General features: G+C 37.8%; 1 protein-coding gene across 3 annotated transcripts in view; it reads left to right on the top strand.

The window, feature by feature from the left end:
* The window catches only part of RAPH1 (Ras association (RalGDS/AF-6) and pleckstrin homology domains 1), an 82507-nt gene that overhangs the window by 32768 nt on the left and 28227 nt on the right, over positions 1 to 21512 (top strand). For 2 of the 3 annotated variants that reach the window (XM_027731394.2, XM_027731400.2), the window contains exons 2-5: positions 361 to 480; positions 3875 to 3980; positions 4837 to 5354; positions 21051 to 21125. In XM_027731394.2, coding sequence (XP_027587195.2) covers positions 361 to 480; positions 3875 to 3980; positions 4837 to 5354; positions 21051 to 21125 — 819 coding nt within the window. The remainder of the gene's footprint in view (positions 1 to 360; positions 481 to 3874; positions 3981 to 4836; positions 5355 to 21050; positions 21126 to 21512) is intronic. The other variant, XM_039387944.1, reaches the window with a different exon arrangement.

Here is a 21512-nt window from a genome sequence, read left to right as displayed (position 1 = left end):
TGTAATGTAATGTCAATATATTTTGCCAACAATAGCTGGCAGTGAATGCACATGCAAGGCTAGCTTGAAATAATTTCTGATGGTGTATTAAATATTATGAACTCTGTTCTTAATATTTTTCTGCATAGTTCTGACAAAAGCGAGCTGCAAAAATGGCTTTGTAATTATCCATTGCAACTTTCATACTAAGTCGTCACTAGTGAGCAGGATAACAAACTGTGAATCTATGCAGTTTTTAGAAAGGTAATGGACAGACGTGCTTTGACTTCAGGATACTTTTTCAGAAGCATAGTAGCTGACACCAGTTTTCTTAGACACTGATAAGAAAATTTGAGTGTCAAACTTTTTTTTTTTTTTCAGATGGAGCAATTGTCAGATGAAGAGCTTGACCATGGTGCAGAAGAAGATAGTGATAAGGAAGACCAGGATCTGGACAAGATGTTTGGGGCCTGGCTGGGTGAACTGGACAAACTCACACAGGTGAGGGATATTTCAAACATCTTACTGAAGTATTATGATTCTTTTCATTTGGGTGCTACCAGCTCAGCACTGCTGCTTGCAGCGAGGTAAACTTTAGCCTGTGACCAGTTCAGTACTCTTTAAAAGTTTGTAAATTGGCTTCTTTTCCCCATCTCAAGGTTGTTAAATTTATTTTTCACAACCTTCTAGTTTGGCCTTTCCCAAAGGGTAATATTCCTATGGAATTGGTATTTTGTGCTTGTGTATATAAAGAAGCATGGACTTTAGCTGACTTAGGCTGTGTCTCCAAACGTGGTTTGACGTTGTCCAGCTGTGACAGCATTTATTTGTTGCACCTGAACAGCAATAAGGAACAGGAAATTGTGAACATTGCTACTCATGACATGGTAAAGTGACCTGATACACCCTAGAGGACTCATCATTGTTCCAGAGTACTCTTCCTGCATCAGAGAAGCAGCTGATAGGACATCATCTTTTGGCACTTCCAGCTTTCCAGTGCTTTTCCTTTCCTTCACAAGCAGCTCTTGCATTTTGCCTGGTGTGCCTGTCCTGGGATGATATGCCATTTCTCTGTGACTGCTTGCAGGGGTTTTTCAGCTCTGTGAGCTGGCCCTCCTGAATAGCATATTTAATCTTCTCCTTGTTTATCGTGTGGAATTAAGCAAAGGTATGGTAACTGAAGTTTCATTAAGCTAGAGAAGAGGCAGTTTTTCTCATCTTCATCTTACCCAAAGACTGAAGGAAAATTGAGCTATTGATGACAGAATTTCAGATTCAGGCTCATCTCTGAATCTGGTTAAATTTCTGCCTGCAGGTTCTAAATGTATATAGCATATAGGGGAAAGTAATTTTTTTTCTGAACTTGTACATGCAGGGCAATCTTGGTTTTTGAAATGAATGAAAGAGTATGACATAAATCTGTATATATTAATTCTTGCTGTGTTTTTAACTTTGTATGAAGGATTTTTAGTGGTAAGTGAAAACCATTTTGAAGGTTTGGGCTTTGTAAATCACTTTGAGGATCTTCACAGAACAGCACAGCGGGTAATTGGTCTTAAACCTCTTATTCTCTGCCCTGTTTTTTCATGTCTAGCAGCCTAGAAATATAAGCATATTTTATTTGGGGGTTATAGCTACACTGTTGATGTGCAGATTTCAGGGTCATGTCTCAGTTTTTTGCTGGTCCATGCAAAGTTTTTAAAACCAACTAATGGGTAGTTAACAGGAGACCCACGTTATTTGTTTCTCACCTTCATATTGCTCTTCAACACAGTCTGCAACATAGCCTGACAGTTGCCCTTCTATCTTTTGCAACTATTGAGAAATGACATTTCCCCCAAAACTTTGACCTCATTTTGTTTTGTATAAGCAAGTTCATGGAGTTAGTTGTGTCTCAGTTAGTTTATTTGGAAAATGATCAGGTCTTGATGCAGCCCTAATGAAGTCCCAATAAAGAGGGGTGATTAGAGTTAATGAGATCTAAAGTGCATTCTCCTGTAGTCTCAGCATTTGTTGCTGTTTATCAGCTGGACTTCCAAGAGCAGTAGGAGATCCTGAGATCCTTGAACTTTAACTTCCTTTTTAGATTTCATAAATGTTTACTTTAAGGGGATTTAAAGTAAGACCCAGATTCCTCTCCAGATGTAAGTGCTTTTTTTTTAAAGATTTGAAATTGTTAAAATACCCATGAGATCACTGGAATTCACTTTGCCCTCTTTAACTGTTGGTCTAACAAAAGCATTGTAAGATGAAGTCACAAATCTGCAGTGTGTGTGAGCCGTTTGGCACAGTGGATTAACATTTATACTGCTTAAGTTGTCCTGCTCTATGGTACAGGTTAAATGAAGGAAATCTTACCTTGCTTCTCATGATTATTCAGAACTAAGCTTTTTGGTGCTGTTTCAGTTTTCAGCAGTTCTCCAAAATGCTGTTTTAGCAATGTAATGTATTATGGAGAATGTGCTTCAGGTAACAGTGAGAGAATATCACATGTATTTTCAAGGAGGTGAAATAACTTTGTTATTATTAAGGTCGGTAAAACACATTTTAGATATTTTTAACCAGGATAGATTTGCTTTACAGGACATCTTTTGTAACAATCTGTGGATTCAGTCTGAAGGAATGAGCCCTTACTTGCCTCTTCTGTCTCCAGGGTTATAGATAGATTTTTCCTTCCCCCACCCCCCCTCCACTATTCTGTCTGGGACAACACATAAGCTTCATCAGAGATGAGATTCTTGCCATCTGATGGAAGACAAGACTTCATCACTGTCTTCTCATTAAGTGATGATTGACTTCCTAATTGATTTTGGGAGCTGGGGGAGGGGATTAAGTTTGGACCAGGCTGAGGAAAGAAGGGAATTCAGTGAGAATAAATATTAGGAGAAAAAATAGTGCATTTCATTTTTTAACAAAGGCTTGAGTAAAGATATAGAAAATGAAAATAAAAAGCTTAGGTGAGAAACTTTTATTCTGTTGGAGCTAGAAGATGCTTTTCCTTCAGACAAGCATATCTTCAGAAAATCTTTATCAGTACAAGCACTACTTCATTTCAGACATTCTGCGGGCCTGTTGAGCTTCAGTGATGGCAAGAGCTGGATTCCCCATGTAACACTTGCCACTCCAGGGGCAGCAGCTGCTGGCCCTGTCATGTACCTCTTGGGTCAGCAGCTGGGTCACAGTGCCCTACTGCCTGCTACTTACACAAATCCCAGTATTTATTATAACATTATATATTGTACCCACGTTAGCCTTCATAACAAAACAATTCAAGATTAGAAATAAAAAAGTGTCTCTTTTTTTAACCTATACTAGTTTTTCTAAAAAAAAAGTGTCCTACATAAACTGACTAGGGATTGCTTTCACAATTTAACATTGTTCACAGGAAAGGCTCATTGAAAAAAATGTCTGAATTTAGCCAATTTAAAATCCCTTTTAATAAAATAGAATTCTTCATTGAATGTTTTTATGTGCTTATGCCATGAGTATGCTCATAAGCTAATGATGCATATCTTAGGGTATCACAGGCTGAATGTGTTTAGATCCTTGCCCAGTTTGCTGCAGAGAATTTGTTACAGCTAAGCCAGCTGCCTGTGTTTCAAAATGAGCTAGTATGTAACACCACTTAAAAAAACATGTGGAATATGCTTCCTTCCTTTGATTCAGCAAAAACCAGAATGTGTTTAACGCCTTTTCTTTATTGCATATCTGAAGCTAAATCTCTGTTGTATGACAATGTATGTTTTCAGTCTAAAACCTGAAAAGGAGGGTTGGGTTTTTTTATGTGCCAGGAGATTTTGAAAAATTTCTCTTGGAGAAAATGAATTCATCTTAAAGATTTGCTTGTCCGATTCCGTGTCAAACTTTATTTTGCCCTTTTTTTGATCTTTTTCAGAGTTTGGATACAGACAAGCCTGTGGCACCGGTGAAGAGATCACCTCTCCGTCAGGAAACCAATCTTGCCAACTTCTCATATCGCTTCTCCATGTACAATTTGAATGGTTTGTTGAATTATTTACCCCTCAAATATTAGTTTAAGAAAAAAAACCTTATTCCAGCTACAAATGAAAACAGGTTAAAATATAAGAGCATTTGAGTACACATCTAACTGAAGTGAGAACATATTTGCTGAAGGCATTACTTTCTGATGCCAGAATTTTGAGTATACTGAAACAGTATATATTTTATAGCACCTAGTATCTGAGAACTTCAGTCTAGAATTTGTACAGAAAAGCATGTTCTGGGGTCTGGTCTCATGGAAGAATGAATTAATGTGTATCTGTTAACCAGGAAGAAAGAGCATCTTGCTTTATGGAACAGGGTACAGGAATATAGGTACAGAATGCTTTCACATTAAACAAAAATTGTATTTTTCCTTGTCTTAAAATAGCTTCTCCTGGTTGTAATACAGAAAACCTTAATTTAAAAGCTTGAATATATATATATAGTTTTTGTTTGTTTGTTTGTTTTTAAAGCAGTTGCATTGCTTTTGCAATTTAGAAAATGTTTAGCAAAACACCTGCACTTTTTTGAAAGGCTGAGGCGTGATGCTCTGCAGATGTATTTTTAAATCGGTTCACAGGAAAGCAGTTTTAACTTCTCAGGCGTAATCTGCACACTCATAGATTTCTTTTGCTGGCAAATGTGTTTAACCTAAATTGTGTGAAAGGTGCACTGGTCAAGAGTAGTAGTGCAAATGAACTTCTGCTTAACAGTGAACAGAGATCTTGCAATACAGATGGGAAAAGAAAATGCTGCTTCCTTTACTCCCTTACCCGAACTGTTGGATTTGATAACATAAAGTGAAGAGTTGCAAATGAAATCTCTGCACATACTGACAACTGCTGTTTGTTGCAGAAGCCCTGAATCAGGGGGAGACTGTGGATCTGGATGCCCTCATGGCTGATCTCTGTTCCATAGAACAGGAGCTCAGCAGCATCGGGTCTCATTCGGCAAACAATGCTGCAGTGAAACGTCCTGCCACAGAACCCAAAACTCAGAAACCACCTGCTAGTCGACCTTCTACTAAGCACAGCAGCATGAAAGGATTATCCCCCTCCTCTGGTAAGGTGACTAAACCATCACATGCCAACGTGTCTTTGGATGACATCACCGCACAGCTAGAGAAGGCCTCTTTGAGCATGGATGAGGCAGCCCAACAGTCCATTGCAGAAGACCCCAAACCAGCAGTTACTGCTCAGCACAGGAGGACAGCATCTGCTGGCACAGTGAGTGATGCTGAGGTGCGCTCCATCAGTAACTCCTCCCGCTCCAGCATGACCTCTGCAGCTTCCAGCATGGACTCCTTGGATATCGATAAGGTGACGAGACCTCAGGAACTGGACTTGACGTCACAGGGGCAGCCAATCACTGAGGTAGAGTGTCACTAATTCAAGATTTTTGTTTGGTTTGGGTTTTTTTCTTCATACTTAGACACCCCACCCCACCCCCCATGGTAAAACTCCTAGCTAAACATCTGCAGCACAGTGGGGTTGATTAAAGACTAAGATTGCTAATTGCATGGGCTGCACTTGCTCTAGCTGATGCTTTCTCTGGTTTTGGTTCTGTCTGCAAGGCAGCTCTTCTTTTAAAGAATGTGGTTTGGTTTGGGTTTTTTTAAGAGCTTTCCGCATTTCTTGTTCCTCCTAAGCCAACCATGCATTTTAATTTTTTTTGGTAGTTAATATTTTTAATCTAAGTAAGTCTCATATATTGCTTTTAATTTAAATCTGAGGAGTGCACATCTGTGGAAAAAAGAAAGTACAATTGAAAAAGTGCATTCCTGTTCCAGTACAGTTAATACCTCAAACACATGGAGCAATTTATGAATGCCTCTCTGGAGCTATACTATACCAATAATTTGCTGCTACTTAATATTCTTGTTTAATGTGTGACAGGGAGACCTCTTTGAAAAAATGCACGAAACAACTGGGCTGCAATACAACAATAGCAGATGTTAATTTGGGATTTTGGTGCCTTGACGTTGCTTAATGAGCGAGGCCACTTCAGTAAAAAAAGCCAGATTGGTGAACATTGAAAGTGCTGATTACTTGTAAGAGGAAATGGGAAAAATGTTATGGTGAATTTTGAAAACCTAAACTAGAAACTATCTTGTAGAAATATTCTCTGAAACAGAAATCTGACCTGTTCAAATGTCAGCTGTACTAATATGCATGTTCCCTTTGACAAGAGAAAACTGGAACAAGCTGAGTTTATTCTAATCAATAATTAACACTAATTTGAATGAGCAGTGCTGAAAGCATGGTTCTACACATCTGCAGCAAAAGTTCATCTGGTGTAGAATGAATGATGCAGGGTGTAGAGTGAATGATGCAGGCTTATCAGTCTAATGATCAGCTCATCAAGGTCACACTTCAGTTTAAATCTTTATTTGAAATGGTGAGAAATTAGTGAATGATGGTTTAGTTTAACTTCCTTTTTGTATAAAAAATTGGTGTTTTTACTGGAAATTTTTTGTATTGAGTGAATTAAAACATAGATAGAAATGTGTCCTTTGCGCTTTGGAACGTTAAAATGCAAACCTTTGCATTATTACTGTAGGCCTAAGTGTTCAAGCCAGCTTGTGACAGTCATTGATTATATTGCTTGTTTGTCAATCATTTTCTTTCTGTGCTATGACAAGGCTTATTTTTGGGGTTTTTTTGCATCTCTCGCTGTTATTCATGGTTATATGTATCTTTTTATTATGTAAAAGTTAGGCAATCTTGCATTTTTGTCTCTTCTCAGGCTAAAAAGATGATTTATGTGAATTAGTCACTCTAACTTGCATAGCCCAAGAAAAACATGAACATTGCATTTCTTAATTTTTAAAAATGCAAGGTGTTTTCTGCAATTGATTTTGCAGGTCTCCTAGATTCTCTCTTTTACTTCAGGAGTGATAGGCCAATTCTTTCTGTCTTGAATAATCAAGAAACCACCTGCTTCACTTAAGTAACTTGTTGCTGAATTAAGGGACAGAGACCAAGAAGTGCCTTTGTCTTCCCAGGAAGGTAATCTATATCTCTCCAAGTGTTGCAGTTGCTTTCTCAGTTGCTTTCTGAACTCCTTCTTGGCCACTGACTGCAAGGCTCAAAATCATCCCCAAAAGCTCTTCTCAAGGACTGTGAGCACTGCCTTTGTAAACCCAGTGATTGCTTCTCATATAAGAATGTGGCTATTGTTTCTCTTCCCAGATAAGTTGATAAGAATGATTCCTTTGAAGAGGGTAACCAGAAATGCTGGTAATTTGAGAGCCAGATTCTTCTCCTCTCTTTAGAGCAGAAACCTCTGCACTCATTAACTGTGCTGCTTTGTTTTTGCTCTGTCTTTTCTTTTGAATTTCGGTAGCCTGAGGAAGGTGTTCAACTCTGAGACATTTTCCCCAGGTTTACAGAATTGGTGTTCACTATTAAAACTGTTGCGTGATGGGATGGGACGTTTTACTTGAGAAGTAGCTTTCTTTTCTCATCACTGCTGAATGGAAAAGGGGAAATTAGTTTTTTGAGATTGGGACAGGTTCTGTGATAGTATTTTTTGAATGAAATCCACCTTTTAAATGGATTCTTTGGAAGAATCATTAGGTATCAACAAAGCTTTTATTTCCTTTTTCATTCGTTTAGTGCCCGAAAACTAGTTTAAGGGTTTGCTAATCCTCATGGCTAGGTCGTAAACCAAAACACCTTTTACTGATAGGGTTGAATTGTACCTTCCCACCTACACAGTTGACTCAGTGGTGCTGTTTCTAGTAGAGAACATCCCTCTGAGGAAATAGCCTTTGAAGAAGACCTAGTGCCCATGTAGGGAAAAATCCAAACAGTTTTTATGCAGAAAGTGGGAGAGGCTATTTCTTCATGGCCATGGCAGACCTGTTTTGAGATTTGTTATTCTAACATAGTGCTTCGAGTTAGCTCTTTTGCCTGTCTTCCTTGAGACTGCCTGTAGTTGAGCTGACCTTTAAAATTTCTCTTTACTGCTGTGGCTCTTATCAAAGAGGGCAGTGTCTTGGCAGCTCTGCCCTTTTGACCGATCCCTTCTGTCCTCTCCAGGCAGTATAGGTACTTTAAAAAGTCATCCTTCCTTCTGCAACTTGATGTTATGCTCTTCCTAAGTAAAACAGAAGACAGTTTTGATGGGAGGAAATACTTGTTTGAAAAAGGAAATTAAGCTTTGCAGTTATTAACTTCAGTATTTTATCTTAAAAAATAATTCTGCTCTGTATTTGAGAGCTCTCTGACCTGGAAATGCAGGTAAGTCCAGTAAAAGAACTGCCATGCACTGACCTGTGAAAGGTATGTGTGGTCTAGTATATTTTCTGACTGATAATAGTGATCAGTGTTATGAAAAAGGCTGCATTCCACAACCACCAGAAATGGAGGATATAAATTCCCTTTTCTCTCATCCTTCCTTCCTCAAAGTTCTTGCCTACACTGTCTCATCTCCTCCATTGTCCCAGCTTTGGCACTTACTGGTCCTTAACATAGAAAACTTACTGCTTCTATTCTGGGACTCATTCTGTGTTATTTAGGTGAATTGGGGAGGCTCAGAGGAGTCTGATCAGGGCTGTAGCCAAGTGCTGGAGGCTGGAAGGGAGAGCAGGAATACACATATTGGTGGTATTGGATTATTCAGCATGATGATAGATGATAACTTTCAGTAGTTCTATTGACCAGGACCATCCTTGTTCTCCTTCTAAATTTGTATTTATGCCAGTTTTGGAGGAGTTGAAATTCTGGAATTTCCTGGGTTGTCTAAAATTGTGGGTTTATTAGTTGTCATCATGATTTATTTTCTTTCTTTAGTAACAATTCTTAACACTATCTCTTGAGACACTGTGAACATTAATGTCTTCAAAGACTATTGCTCTCAAGATCTTGTCTTGATGGTACTGTTTTCTGACTGCACTTACTTAGTTCTTGTCCTAAGCCCCCCTTAAGCATTGTTGAATAAGAAGAAAAGTTCTTTCTATCCCACCCTAAACCCCATAATTTTTTGTTAAATTGAAATTTGTCTTTGACAAAATGATTTCCCAGATCCTTGCTTGAACGGTATTCTTTCTTAAATTGGTAGGTTGCATTTAATTTTTATGTTTTTAGTTGTGTAATGAGTGGCATACACTCACAAGCTTTGTTTCTGTATGTGGGATACTTTACTTGAATGTAGACTGAATAAATGAAGTAGTAGCATGAGTTAAAAGTAGGGGAAGTGATGACTGTATGACTAACTTGTCCCTTCCACCCACATTATCTTTTTCCTTCTTCCTTTGGCCCCTCTGCCAGCAAGGAGTTGTCTCTGTTTTCAGTGAGCTGTGCTAGAGCAATAGGAGAAGCAAGCAGTGGGGAGAGAATAGAGAAATGTGTTGATGATGCTCATGGAGCTGTTTGTGTCTGACGGGTGAAAGGGTCCATTCATGGACGGTCATTGTTCCTGTCCTGCACATACTCAGTGAAGAGGTTGCAGATAAGTTTGAAGTCTGCCATCTGGTCTGGCACAGCACAGCACCCCCCCCGCCCTCCCAACTCGATGGAGTTCTTTATGTCTGTAACCCAGTTTGCACAGCTGAGAGATTCTGGCTTACATATGAAGATAATGCAAAATGTAGCAGTCAGTAACACTGCATGATTTTTTTTTAATTGTATTTTATTTTTTAGCTTTTGCATCAAGCCTAAACCTACAATGAATTTAAGTAAAAGAGGTGAAAATCATGACAAGAGCCTGACTACCAGTGCATTACAGCTACAAGTTCTTTGCTTCACTTGACAGAGACAGCAGCAGTATAGAGTAAACATTAATGTTTCTTTCGGGGGGAAAAAAGGGAGGTTTGGAGGCATGACAGTTAGTAGGGATTGTCATGTAAGCTCAGCACACACAGATAAATCTGTACTAGCTAATAGCTCCTGTGGGATAAAATGGAGAACTTGAGAGGGGCACAAGGAGAAGCAGAGTCTGTGTTTCATGGCAATTTTGCCATGGTTCTTGTATGAACTTGTTGACACTTCACTTGCCTACACAGTGGCATAACACGAAAACTTTGGTACCCATTTAAAATTACTGAGGGCCATGTTTTATGTGGGGTTGGTAAATGTTACGTTGTATGAAAGTGCAGTTGACTGCTAATGTATGCAGAGAAATCAACTGATAGTATGATCTTTGGTAGGCAATGGTGTCTTCAAATAGAGTTGGATTGCTGAACCTCACCTATTATTTGTAGGTGATTTAAAGAACAGTTGTGGTCTATTTTAGCTCTTGAAGGAATAGAGCTCTTGTGTTTTGGGAGCTTAATGTTCGAGTAGTTTTCCTTATGGTCCATGTTTTGCATGGTTAGCAGATGTGAATAATGTTAGACTTCCATTTGTGAGAGTAGTCACAGACAGGCAACAAACAAGGCATGACAGAGGTTTGTTTTGTGTTTCTTCTAAAGAAAAAATTATTTAAAAAAAAAAAAATTCATTTAATTTTCTGCCAGTTGTGTTATGTCCTTAGTTTTGTACACAAAGAGTATTCTGGAGCATTTCCACTTAGCGTTTTCCTAAGCTGAAAATAGTCAATGGAAAGACTTAATTTGAAACACAATTAGAGCATCTTTTCCTCTTTCTTTTTTTCCAATTATTAGTCACAAAGTGTTCTTTAATAAGTCAACGGTAAAGAAAAGTTGTGCATATTTATCATCCCGCAGCATTACTTTGGCTTCCAATTTTCTTGGCATAAGAAGTGTGAGCCCTCCAGTTTTCAAATGTTCTTGAAATACATGTAAAATTACTCCTCACTTGCCAGATTTTTTGAGGCATTCAAAGCATTCTCTGAGATAAACATACAATTTCATGAAATATAAACAATATTTATGTTTTTTGGTAATCAAATGTGCTTGGCTATTTGTGCTCATCACATAATGCACTAGAACCCAAAGATTGCTAATTCACTCTTCCCAGTGCCTGCAAAACTAGCACCTTATCCTTTTTTTTCACATTACACACATGGAATCTGCAGAGCAAATTATAGGAAGGGATAATTTAAATTTTTTCTTAAGAATTTTCAATTGGAATCCAAAGGAGGCATTCTAAAAGTTTTGTCTACTGCACATACTTGGACTGGTATGTTTTAAAATTTGGGGTATATAGGTTTAAAATACGTGAAAGGGAAACAGACTTTAAACATTATCCATTTATTGGTAAATCTTGATTCTCCAATCAGTGCATCTGACTTATTTTATAGCTATGAATTTAAAATTTATACTGTAACTTTTTTCCACATAGGAGGTGACTAATTGAAGTGTAGCAGGAACCATAAAACATGTAAGAGTAATTTTATCTTCTGACATTGCCTGTCAGCTTTGCCTCACACTGATGAATAAGTTTAAAAGTTCCCTCCCTGAAAGAACAGGAAAATGGAGAGTTAATACATGTTCTTTTTTACACTGCTGGGTGGCAAAGCTGGCGTCAACTCAAAAATCACAGTTATGGTATACTTTGTTACCCTAAGTATGAACACCAAAGGCATTGTCTCTGCCTAAATATACTGTTCTTTCTGGTTATTCTGTGATGTTGGAGTCTTCTGTGGACAAGCAACTAAATGACTCACTCTGCTGTCCCAAGTGCTGTGTAAATAAGCACATTTTAAAATGAGTCTCTGCTTTTGTGCCTGTTCCAGAGCACTTTAGAAAAATACTTGTGTTTGGGAAAGGATTTCTTGAGGAAAAAATTGGATCATTAACACAGACAAGCTAGGAAAATCATTCTTTAGAGGTTCTGTGTCTATCCAGGTTCATCTGCAAGAGAAAAAATACCATGGATCAATGACCAATTAAATCTAGGCAACATTCCTCTTGGACTAAGCCACTAGACCTCAGTGGAGAAATCAGAAGTCTTGCCTTAAGATGTTACCAAATTTTGTCAAAAGCGTGCTGCAGGGATGTAGTATGCATTGGTTGCAGTTGCCAGTGAAGATATCACTACAAGTTGTGATTAATTAATGGAGCTTTTTAAGCAGCCAATTTTTGTAGATGCACCAGTCTGCTTAAACCCAAGACAATTTTTTTTTTTTTTTTTGCAACATTTGATTAGATTAGGGATGTGAAATACAACATCTGTAGGAAACTAGCAACAGATTACTTGTTTGTCCTTACTTCAGGTTGCCAAAAATCAAATTTGGAACAGATGACAAAAATTAAGAACACAGCTGCCAATTGTGGAACATTAAACTCTTAAGAGGAGAAAAGAATTTATGCTGTTGTCTTCAGTTGCATATATTCCTAACCTATAGGATGAAAACAAGAGTTCGTGACATTTGTAAAGAAGTTCAAACCCCCCAAAATAAGACTTCATGTTCTGAAAAAATAACTGAGAACTGGCCTTTTAGCTGTGTCAAGTTTGAGCATGCTGGTTAGTGTTTAATCTGTTAGAGTATGGTAAAAGTTGTCTGCAAATAGAAAGACAAGCCTTCATTTTTAGTTGACCAAATTTACAGCTTTGATTAGTTTCCTAGGCTGGACACTTACTAGTCTCATTTTTGTAAAAGTTGAATAGCATTTTAGACCAGCCAAATCAGTGCCTTGCTTTATGAATGCAGGTGTGGGGTTTTTTTCATGTGACTTATCTGCTTTTAAACAAAAAGATAGATTTGTGACTTAGCTCCCAAATCTTTTATAGTGGTTGATCTTTGGATGACTTGATGTCTACAGTCATTTTTGGGGAAATTTATGGTGTAGAAATCAACAGGCATATAATGAAATGTTATTTAATACAGTTGCCTCAGTATAAAAGGCAGCAGATTCAGTCAAAACCAATCGAACCAATTAAACCTACATGTACTCTTATTTCTTAGCTTTCTTAGCTTCTCTGATATTTTGTTTTCTGTGGTACAGATAGAGCCCTTTTCAGGATGAAGTGTCTGATATTCTTGAACTAATGCAGTTAGGAATTAATTAATCATAGTATACTAAGTTTGAGGGGGTTTTTTTCCCCTTCCTTCTTTAGGTCTTCCACTTAATGTATCTTTTTTTAGACAGATCAGACAAACACTTTATGTGAAATTATACTCTATAGTATTTTTTTCCTGTTTTTTGTTTGTTTGTTTGTTTGTTTGTTTTAATTTTGGGAGAATTCCATGCTTGAAACCTCCTCCCTGCAGAGAAACTTTATTTGGGATTTCATGTTTGGTTTAGATCCATGCAATTGATGAATTGGGCAGTCTTTCCCCATCTTGTTTGTGCAGCTGCCTGGTCATTTGGAGGAGCTTTCCCTGAAAAATAATCCTTCTGAATTAGTTGTTCATTGATCTTTTGGACCACGTGGTCAAAATGACTGCTGTCCACACAGGAGATGTGAAAACACATGGTTGTGGGAGCAACAGGGCTGCGTCTTTCTTGTGGCAGTTTAGTCTTAAATTTCTAAAAAGCAATAGTGAAACCAAGCTTGAACTGAAGTGTTCAGCAGCTTTTACAATCCTTTCTGTCCTGCTCCACCTTAAGTAGCTTGTGTTCAGCAGGGAGCGTCACAACCTGACCTGAGAGGTGCATGAACTACGGAGGAACTCGTCTCATGCACACAGTGCAGCAGTTTGTTGATCAAGATGTTCGCAGACATATTACTGAAATTGCAGTGACCTTCAGGAGGTTTAGTCTGTAGCTGTCACAACTGACATGAAGTTATAAACATTCCTAGTATTTAATAAATACTTGCTGTAAATCAACATTTGAAAATTTTTTTTTTGGTCCAGTTGCCTGCAGTGAAATGGAGTTGCGTGAGTTCTAGGAGGGAGGGTTGGCCACTCCTGAGCTCAGAATGATTGCACCAGGTTCTCCCCTCCCTTGTCTGGCTGCAGTATCTGCAGCAGGCAGGCATTGCAGTTGAAAGAAGGCAGCTATACTCTCCCTACTCTCCCCCACGGACCCAAGCACTCTTGATCTTGGCTGATCTTTGGTTCAAGGTTAGTAGTGTACAGTCCAATTGAAGGGCTGGGCAGTGCTCTCTGAGAGGATGCACCCTTGAGGTTTTTTTAATTGTGATGCTCCAGACTTCATTGAGACTTTATAGACTACAATTTTAATTCTAAAGGCTTAGGCTCAGACAAATTTAGGTCTCTTCCTGTGGGACAGCACAAAGCAGGTCTTTGATGATGCCCCTGCCAATAAGCTATTTCATGGTCAGACTTAGAGAGGTCTTGAAAAACATCTGTATTTTAAATGACACACACCTTCCTTTCTTTACTTTGGAATACTTGTCTAATGTAAATGACTAGTAATCATCCTGTAATGGTAAGCCATTTTGGAAAATTGCTGTCTTAGTGATATAGCTTTTTTATAAGCAACTCTAGGATGACCCTGCTTGAGCTGGAGGTTGGACCAGATGACCCACTGTGGTCCCTTCCAACTTTACCCATGGTGATTCTGTGAAAACACATCTTGGATGTGGAGGTGTCTGGCAGCTCTGTTATCTAATGCTGCTGCTTCAGTTTCTAAGTGTCTGTTTTCCTTTTCTTAGGTTTTGATAAGAACAAACTGTTATCCCTTTTGCAACAATTTTTTTTTCAAATATCCAATGTAAACCTCCTCTGGTGCAACTTGAGTCCCTTTCATCTTCTCCTATCTCTTTTTACTACTTGTGAGAAGAGACTGTCACCCACCTGTTAACCACGTTCTTCTAGGTAATTGTAGAGAGTAATAAGGTCTCTGAGCTGCTTTTTCGCTGCTTTTTCCTTTGCAAAGGAAAGCGGAAAATGGGTATTTTCAGTTAGATATTTATCATATTGTGTGCATATGAATACATTCCATATGAATATATGATATCAAAGTGTTTGCAAAGAAAAATTTGAGTTCTTTTCCATCTTTGTCCTCCTTTGGGTCAAAATTACAAAAATTATGTTTAAACTTTAATTTTTGAGTTCTGTTTTGAAAATAGTGGATTCTAATTCTTTAAGGTGGAGTCTAAAGAATTCAACATAGAGATGAAGTTGAAATGGGAGCTATAGGAGTTATCTTTTCAGCAAAACTTTTGCAAGCATGTAGCTCTCTGTTGGATGCTGACTTTTGCAAGCATATAACTTTCTATTGGATGCTGTTTACTGAGTTTCCCCAATTTTTAGTTTGTTTTTAGGGACAGAGGATGCTTTTAAAAAAGATTTTTATAACGTTTCTCAACTGTCACATTGAATCCAGAATAGTGGCACAAGAGTGCCACCAGCTGGTTTAATTAAACGTGTGGGTTAATGTTAAACTCTTATTAAAGAGTTTTGCAAGAAACATGGCAAGATAATTACATGCACAAGTCCTCAGTGTGTTTGTTATTCTGTTGTACATACCTTGAGTGAATGGCTTTGGACCTACAGATAATATGTAACATGAAAGGAGGTTTTCTATTTAAGATATTTAAGGCATTAGAACAATAAGGTAAAATATCTGAGAAGATTGCCAGGTCATGCACTTTCCACCCAGATTTTGATCATTATTTGTAAATTGCCAGTGTAAAGAACATACTTGATACCTTTCAGATTGTACTGTGCTGTTTTTAAATTCTGTATGCATGTATTCTCAGCCGTTACCTTAAAATTAGAGGAATTAGATACAACTTGGTCTCTTGCCAATGAGACTGAATCTTTCTAAACTAGTCCTGCTTATTTCTGTACTAAGTGATGATCAGGTGTGTAACAAGAAAATGAATCAGTTCAATATGAACATTCTGGTCAATATTTTGCAAAACTGTGCAAGTAGAGATGAAGAAAGGAGGCCATGTAAACTATAGTGCGTTACCTGTGAACCTGCTGCTGTGACAGGATGGGCTATGCAGCCTTTATGCTTCAGAACCTGGCTAGACAGCTCAGTTTATCACCTCTTCTAAAAGGATCTGCTTAAAATCCACCCTTCAGTTACTGACTGTAAAAAATAAATATGATATGCTTGGTAATTCAGTGATAGTTTAGAAATCATTTCAGTTTTGATTTCTTTGAAACTGACTTTTGGCTGAAGACCTCAGAACCTCAAGAATTAAAACAACCCACTGAATATTTCATAGTAGAACCGACAAGGATAGTAGGTGAGAAAACCTTGAGGTTTTGGCCATGTAGAGCATTACTTGTCATTTAGTTGAGTGCAATGAATTATATTCTGGAAATCTGAAAGGTATTTTCATTTTCCTGCTAGCCCATCTGTTCTATCATGTTTAGCAAACATGTTTTATAGATGAAGGGTTGGTGATGGGTATAAAAGTATTGTGTTGAGTTTTCTGAAATCAGTGAAATGCAGTTTTCAACAGCTGGTCCGTGAACATCTGATATTTAGATCGGAAGATAATGGATGCTACATTCCTGTCTCCAAAGAAAGGATGTAGGAAATCTTTGAAGTCCAAAACCTAATTTGGAACCAGACTATAGTCCATATTTTTATAAACATCAAGGCTAGCTGTCTTTGCTGAATGAACTGCACATGAAAACTACTAATTTTTTTGTCTTAACAGCATCTAGAACTTTTCAGTGTTAATGTTAATTTTACTCAAACCTAGTTTTCTTCGTTGTGATTATCCATAGCAGCTTAAGTTTCCTATGGAAACAGTAGGCTTACTTGTATGCTTTTTGTTACTTCTGATATTTTGATCATCATACCCCAATTTTTTAATGTAAAATTGTGTCTGCACTAAGTGCTTTTGTGCACAGCTGTTTTGTCATCCCTTGAGGAAGGTATATATTTAATTTTTTAGAAAGTTAATTTTCCGATCAGCATATCTTTTTTAGCGTTTTGAGGGTTTTTTATTATTAAACATCTATAGTTTTCAGTGTGATTCGGAATAATTGCTGCTAGGAGTTAGGGTATGACTCAGTTCAAAACAGTCATCATTGCAATGTCTGCTTCTACTTCTTGCATAAAATGATTTTCCTGTTTCTGATAGTTTTCTTTCATTATTTTTCTATATCCAGGTCTTTTAACTGGATTGAGTTCCGGCAACTTATTTCAAAGTCTGTCCTGTATTATGAGGAAGGACTAAAACAGAAGTGAATAACTTTCTTGGTATTGTGTTAAAGTTGTCCCCAAAGGAAGTGTTTTCAACACAAAAAGAAGTTGCAAGTCTATTTGATACCTGATGGTAGGCTTCATGTTTGGTTCTTTTAGGGCCCAAAGAGCCTTCCGAGGATTCTATAAACAAACTTGCTGAGTTTCAGTGTCCAGCATGGCTGGGCAGTGTTCTGGCCTGTGTGGGCTTCCTGGGGGAAAGTCTTGGAGCACAGTTTATATCGACAGATTCGATTATGTGACAAGAGGAAACATTTCAAGTTGCCTCTTAAGAGTCCTCTAAAAGCCCTATCACTTCTTCCTTCCTGGGTGTCCACTGGGCTATGGTATTTTGAGTTCTGCCTGAGTAATGGTGGTGTTAGACTAACCGGGAATCCTGAGTGGAGTCTGGCTCCCTATTCAGCATTTAAAATATCAGTGTATTAAGTGTTGGCTTTAAAATTCTTTTACTGACAGAGTAGTTTTATAGACCCCCTTTTCATAGAAAAGTTTAAGATATGCTAAGTGAACTTTTTTCCTACGTATAATGGAAGTAACTTTGGGAAGCTTTTTCATTGGTACTGCATTTGCATTAATAATTTTATACAGAAACTTATAACAAGGTATGGCTGTTACTGATGGCTGGATATTGAGAACACTATCCTATACATAAAAAATACAGCTTTACAAGAAACCTTACAGTAGAAGTATAGCTAGCTTTGGACTGTGCATATTTTATATACTGTTTGAGTTTGCCTGCTTATTGAAGTGTGACCTAGAAATATGTGATCTTCCAAAGAATTTGGTAAATCAGGCATCAGGTCTCTGACTTGGTGTTATTCATGTTGAATTAGCTGTGCTGAGTATTTTGATGGATGCAGCAAATTAAATAGTCTTCCAACACTTACAATCTGACTTCTTTCTCTGTGACTTCTTGCTTAGTATAAAGGACTGCACGATTTTGTTTTCTCTGGAGCTGTTGTCAAGCTTTAACACTTTCACTATGTTTCAAACTACTTTTGCCTTCCAAAGATATTTCATTCTGGTCATGTGACAATTTAAAAAAATATTTTTAAACTGAAAACACCCCTTATGAGAAATGGTGGCCTTGTACTGGGGAAGCAGTCAGCTTACTGCAGCAGGATAGAAAAAATCATGGCATTGTGGGACACGTGCTAGTTGGTGTAATTGGAATTGGTTTTATATCCTAAATGAATCTAAGGTGATACACTTCATTGCCAGAGCTTGAGTTCTCGTTGTGATGGGAGCAGGTGGAAGAAGAGATGCTTTTCATGATAGAAGACCAGAAACGTCTACCTAGGATTAATTAATGTTTTGATTTTGTTTTCCTGGATTTCATTGCTGATATTTTTAGTCTGGGAAAGTACTTGGGGCACGAAAGTAGGTTAGTTTACTTGGAAAGATCAGGCATTTAAATTGTCAGAGCTTTGATACGTATTTGAACTCCAGAAATAGAGAGGAAGAGTGGACTATTTAGATCCTCTGTGTGGTCTACTGTGACTGTACTATGTAGAAAAAAATCCCAAAATATTTATCTTCCCCTGAACAATGGAATAATCTAGCAGCCTGTATTAAAGAACAGCACTTGTTTACCTAAAAGCTTGGTGTTTGAGCTGAAGTCTTTCTTTGAAATAGATTAAATGCTTTAAAACTGGATTGTGAAAGTAACATACTGTTCTAAAATGAAAAATAATGTTTTTCTTTATCTAATGGTTTGTGCAGGTCAAATATTTTAAAAATATTATATACACATAGTTATTGCTTAGCCAAGCTATAATTTCTAGAACTTCGGCTTTTCTGTTGATTTGCTGCTTTTGCTCATTCTAACTTTTGGGTATGTGCAGAACTGCAGAATGTATTACACATAAGGAAGGAGCCATGCACAGAAGGTGTCTGGGAAAGAGGGCAGTTGCCTTCCTGTTTCTAGGCATGTTATCTCTTCACCTCAAATTCAGAGAGGTACTTGTCATCATACTGTTGTTCCACATTTTACTGACCAACCCCTCTTTCCAATAAAATACCATCATTCTTGATTTCTAGAATAGCTCTCCTGTGGTTATCTGTTTCCATATTTTGCTGCAGGGCTGGAAAGCAGTATGAACAAAATTTCCAGTGCCTCTTAAGTTGTAAGAAATATATGGCATTCCCGTTTCTGGATAGAACAGAAGCTCCTTAGTGGAGAAAATTTCCACTGTACTTAAATGCAAGATGGCAGCAGCTGAAATGACCAGTGATGGGAATAAGGTTAATCAACCTGCCTTGAGCTTCCCTGTAGGAGAAATATTCTCCAGCAAATAGTGTTTTCTTTAAGGAGAGATTCAGTCTCCTCTCTCAATTCTGATGCTATTGTTGACTAACAGGCAAGTGCCTAAACCCATTTGTAATGTTCCTTCTATTGCAGTGCTTCATTCACCAAGAAAAACAATCCATATTAATCTGAGTCCATGATGCTTCTCAAGAACTCTTATCAAGAAACTCTTTAAAAGAATTTCCTTAAACTTGTCATTGGGTTTTTATGTATACTTTTGGGTTTTGAATTGAGCCAACCAGTTTATTCTGCAAGTTCTGTAGCAATACTTTATAAGGAGACCATTCTAAACTGACTTTGTGTGAAGTTAGAGCTGTGTAGGAAAGGATACAATTCAAGTATGACTGTAAACAGTGCCTGAGACCTTTTAATTATACCAGGTCCTACAAACCTCAGCAGTGTGTGCTTGAGCTGGGAAGCACTGCTGTGCTCCTAAAACATAGGATGTAGGTACAGACAGTAATTAACGTGCAGGCAGAAAAATCTTTATTCAGTGTGTAGCATAACCTGTGTCTGTATGAGTGGCTAAGTACCAGGTGAAGCTTGGATCACTTCAGATGCTGTGTATACTGTTTTCTGAGCTGTAACTCTTAAAAGCCTCCTTGAGATCCTTAATTGCTCGTCCCAGCATGTGGAAGTCACATCAAGTAAACTCCCACTGCAGGAACTACATTCCCCAAACTATTTGCTTTGCATGAAGTTGTAGACATGGGCTCTTCATTTTTTTCAGGAGACCATACCTTGTTGTGGCACTGAAGAAGAGATGGGGATTCTCTATTGCTAATTTCTAAACAAAAGGATAGTAGGCACGTATAGTTGTCATGCCCTGTTCTGTGTAGCATTGGACTAACTGAAACAAGGCTGAGACAATTGCAGCCACACAGGACAAAACTTGCAGTACAGTGGTGGAACACAGGAGATGTACTTAATGCTCTTTTGTTAAGTGCCCCTTAGCAGACTTGTGACTGTGTGGCTCTGCAATCACTGCATGATGATGGTTTTGTTGTCTGTAGCAGATGCTGGAGAAGATAATTGCTCTGGTACCTGTCATTGACTGATTTTTGCCTTTCTCTGCTGGTTGCTTCCCCTCTGCTGATTTTGTTCCCCTTTTTAAACAGATGAAAATATACTTTATGCTAGTTTATCTTCCAAGAGAAATGTGGGGATTTGTAATTTTATAATTCAGACTTTACAAGGGAAGAGAGACGTAAGCCCTTCAAAAACAAGGACATTGATTGTAAGTCAGCTTGATGTTATTATGGTAACATCTTTCTTCTTTAGCAATGAAGCAGCAACCAGTGTAGAAAGCATAAAACCATTTCCTTGTCTCTAGGATGATCAGTTTTTAGTGGCTTTATGTTTGTGTAGTTAAAGTAGAATGTTCAGTTTTAGAAGACTGGACAGGATTTTGAAAAGCATTGTAAGTGCATGTTTTCTTACTTTCATAGTTCTAAGTGTCTTTAAAAATAAGTTTTCTCTTGCAGAAAAGAAACCAGTTGCAGGTAAGCAAAAGTTTTCTTAATTCTATTGTGTGATATTTTGTACAAAGGAAGATTAAAATAGCGTCCTCTATTAGCACAACTCCTTTTACACCAGTGTGTTAAGCTCATAGTATTTGGGAATGTTCATGTTTTTATGGGAGGGAAATAAAGTGATGATGTAGGGTTTTTTTTCTATTAAACTCTGCTTTATCTTCTGTAATCAAGACACTATAAAATTACTATACTGACTTCCTTTGATTTATGTTCTTTCTCTTTCTTTCTGCACAAGCACTCCTATTTGGACAGGGAAACCTCCCTCCTTCTGAGAAACATTGCAGGAAAGCCTTCTCATTTGCTGACCAAGGTGATGCTTCTTGTTTCCACCTGTATGTCACTATTTCTATGTAGAAAGAATGCTTTTGGTGTGTGCTATGCTTCTCCCACCCCTGCCTGCCCTTTCCGGAAACTTGTGCATTTGCTTACATGATTTTCCTTATTATCCAAGGTGCTTTTAACGGCTGAATTTTATTGTTTGTTTCTGCAGATTTATCAAAGTGTTCAAGTTCCTGACAAATATTTAATAGCCATGTCAGCAGGTAAAATGCCTTAGCTGAAAAGGAAGTGTACTGAGCTAAAAGTTCTTTTGTTCCTATTGCCATTCACTAGTTGAAAAAAGAAAAAAGATCATAACTGTGGAAAATATGTGGGACTGTTCAGTACTTTTAAAAGGCATAAGTAGCCTTAAAATAGG

Source organism: Pipra filicauda, unplaced genomic scaffold (assembly GCF_003945595.2).
Source record: "Pipra filicauda isolate LSUMZ 115617 unplaced genomic scaffold, ASM394559v2 scaffold5_size6683894_pilon, whole genome shotgun sequence".
Taxonomy (NCBI): domain Eukaryota; kingdom Metazoa; phylum Chordata; class Aves; order Passeriformes; family Pipridae; genus Pipra; species Pipra filicauda.
This window is presented reverse-complemented; position numbering and strand designations above follow the sequence as displayed.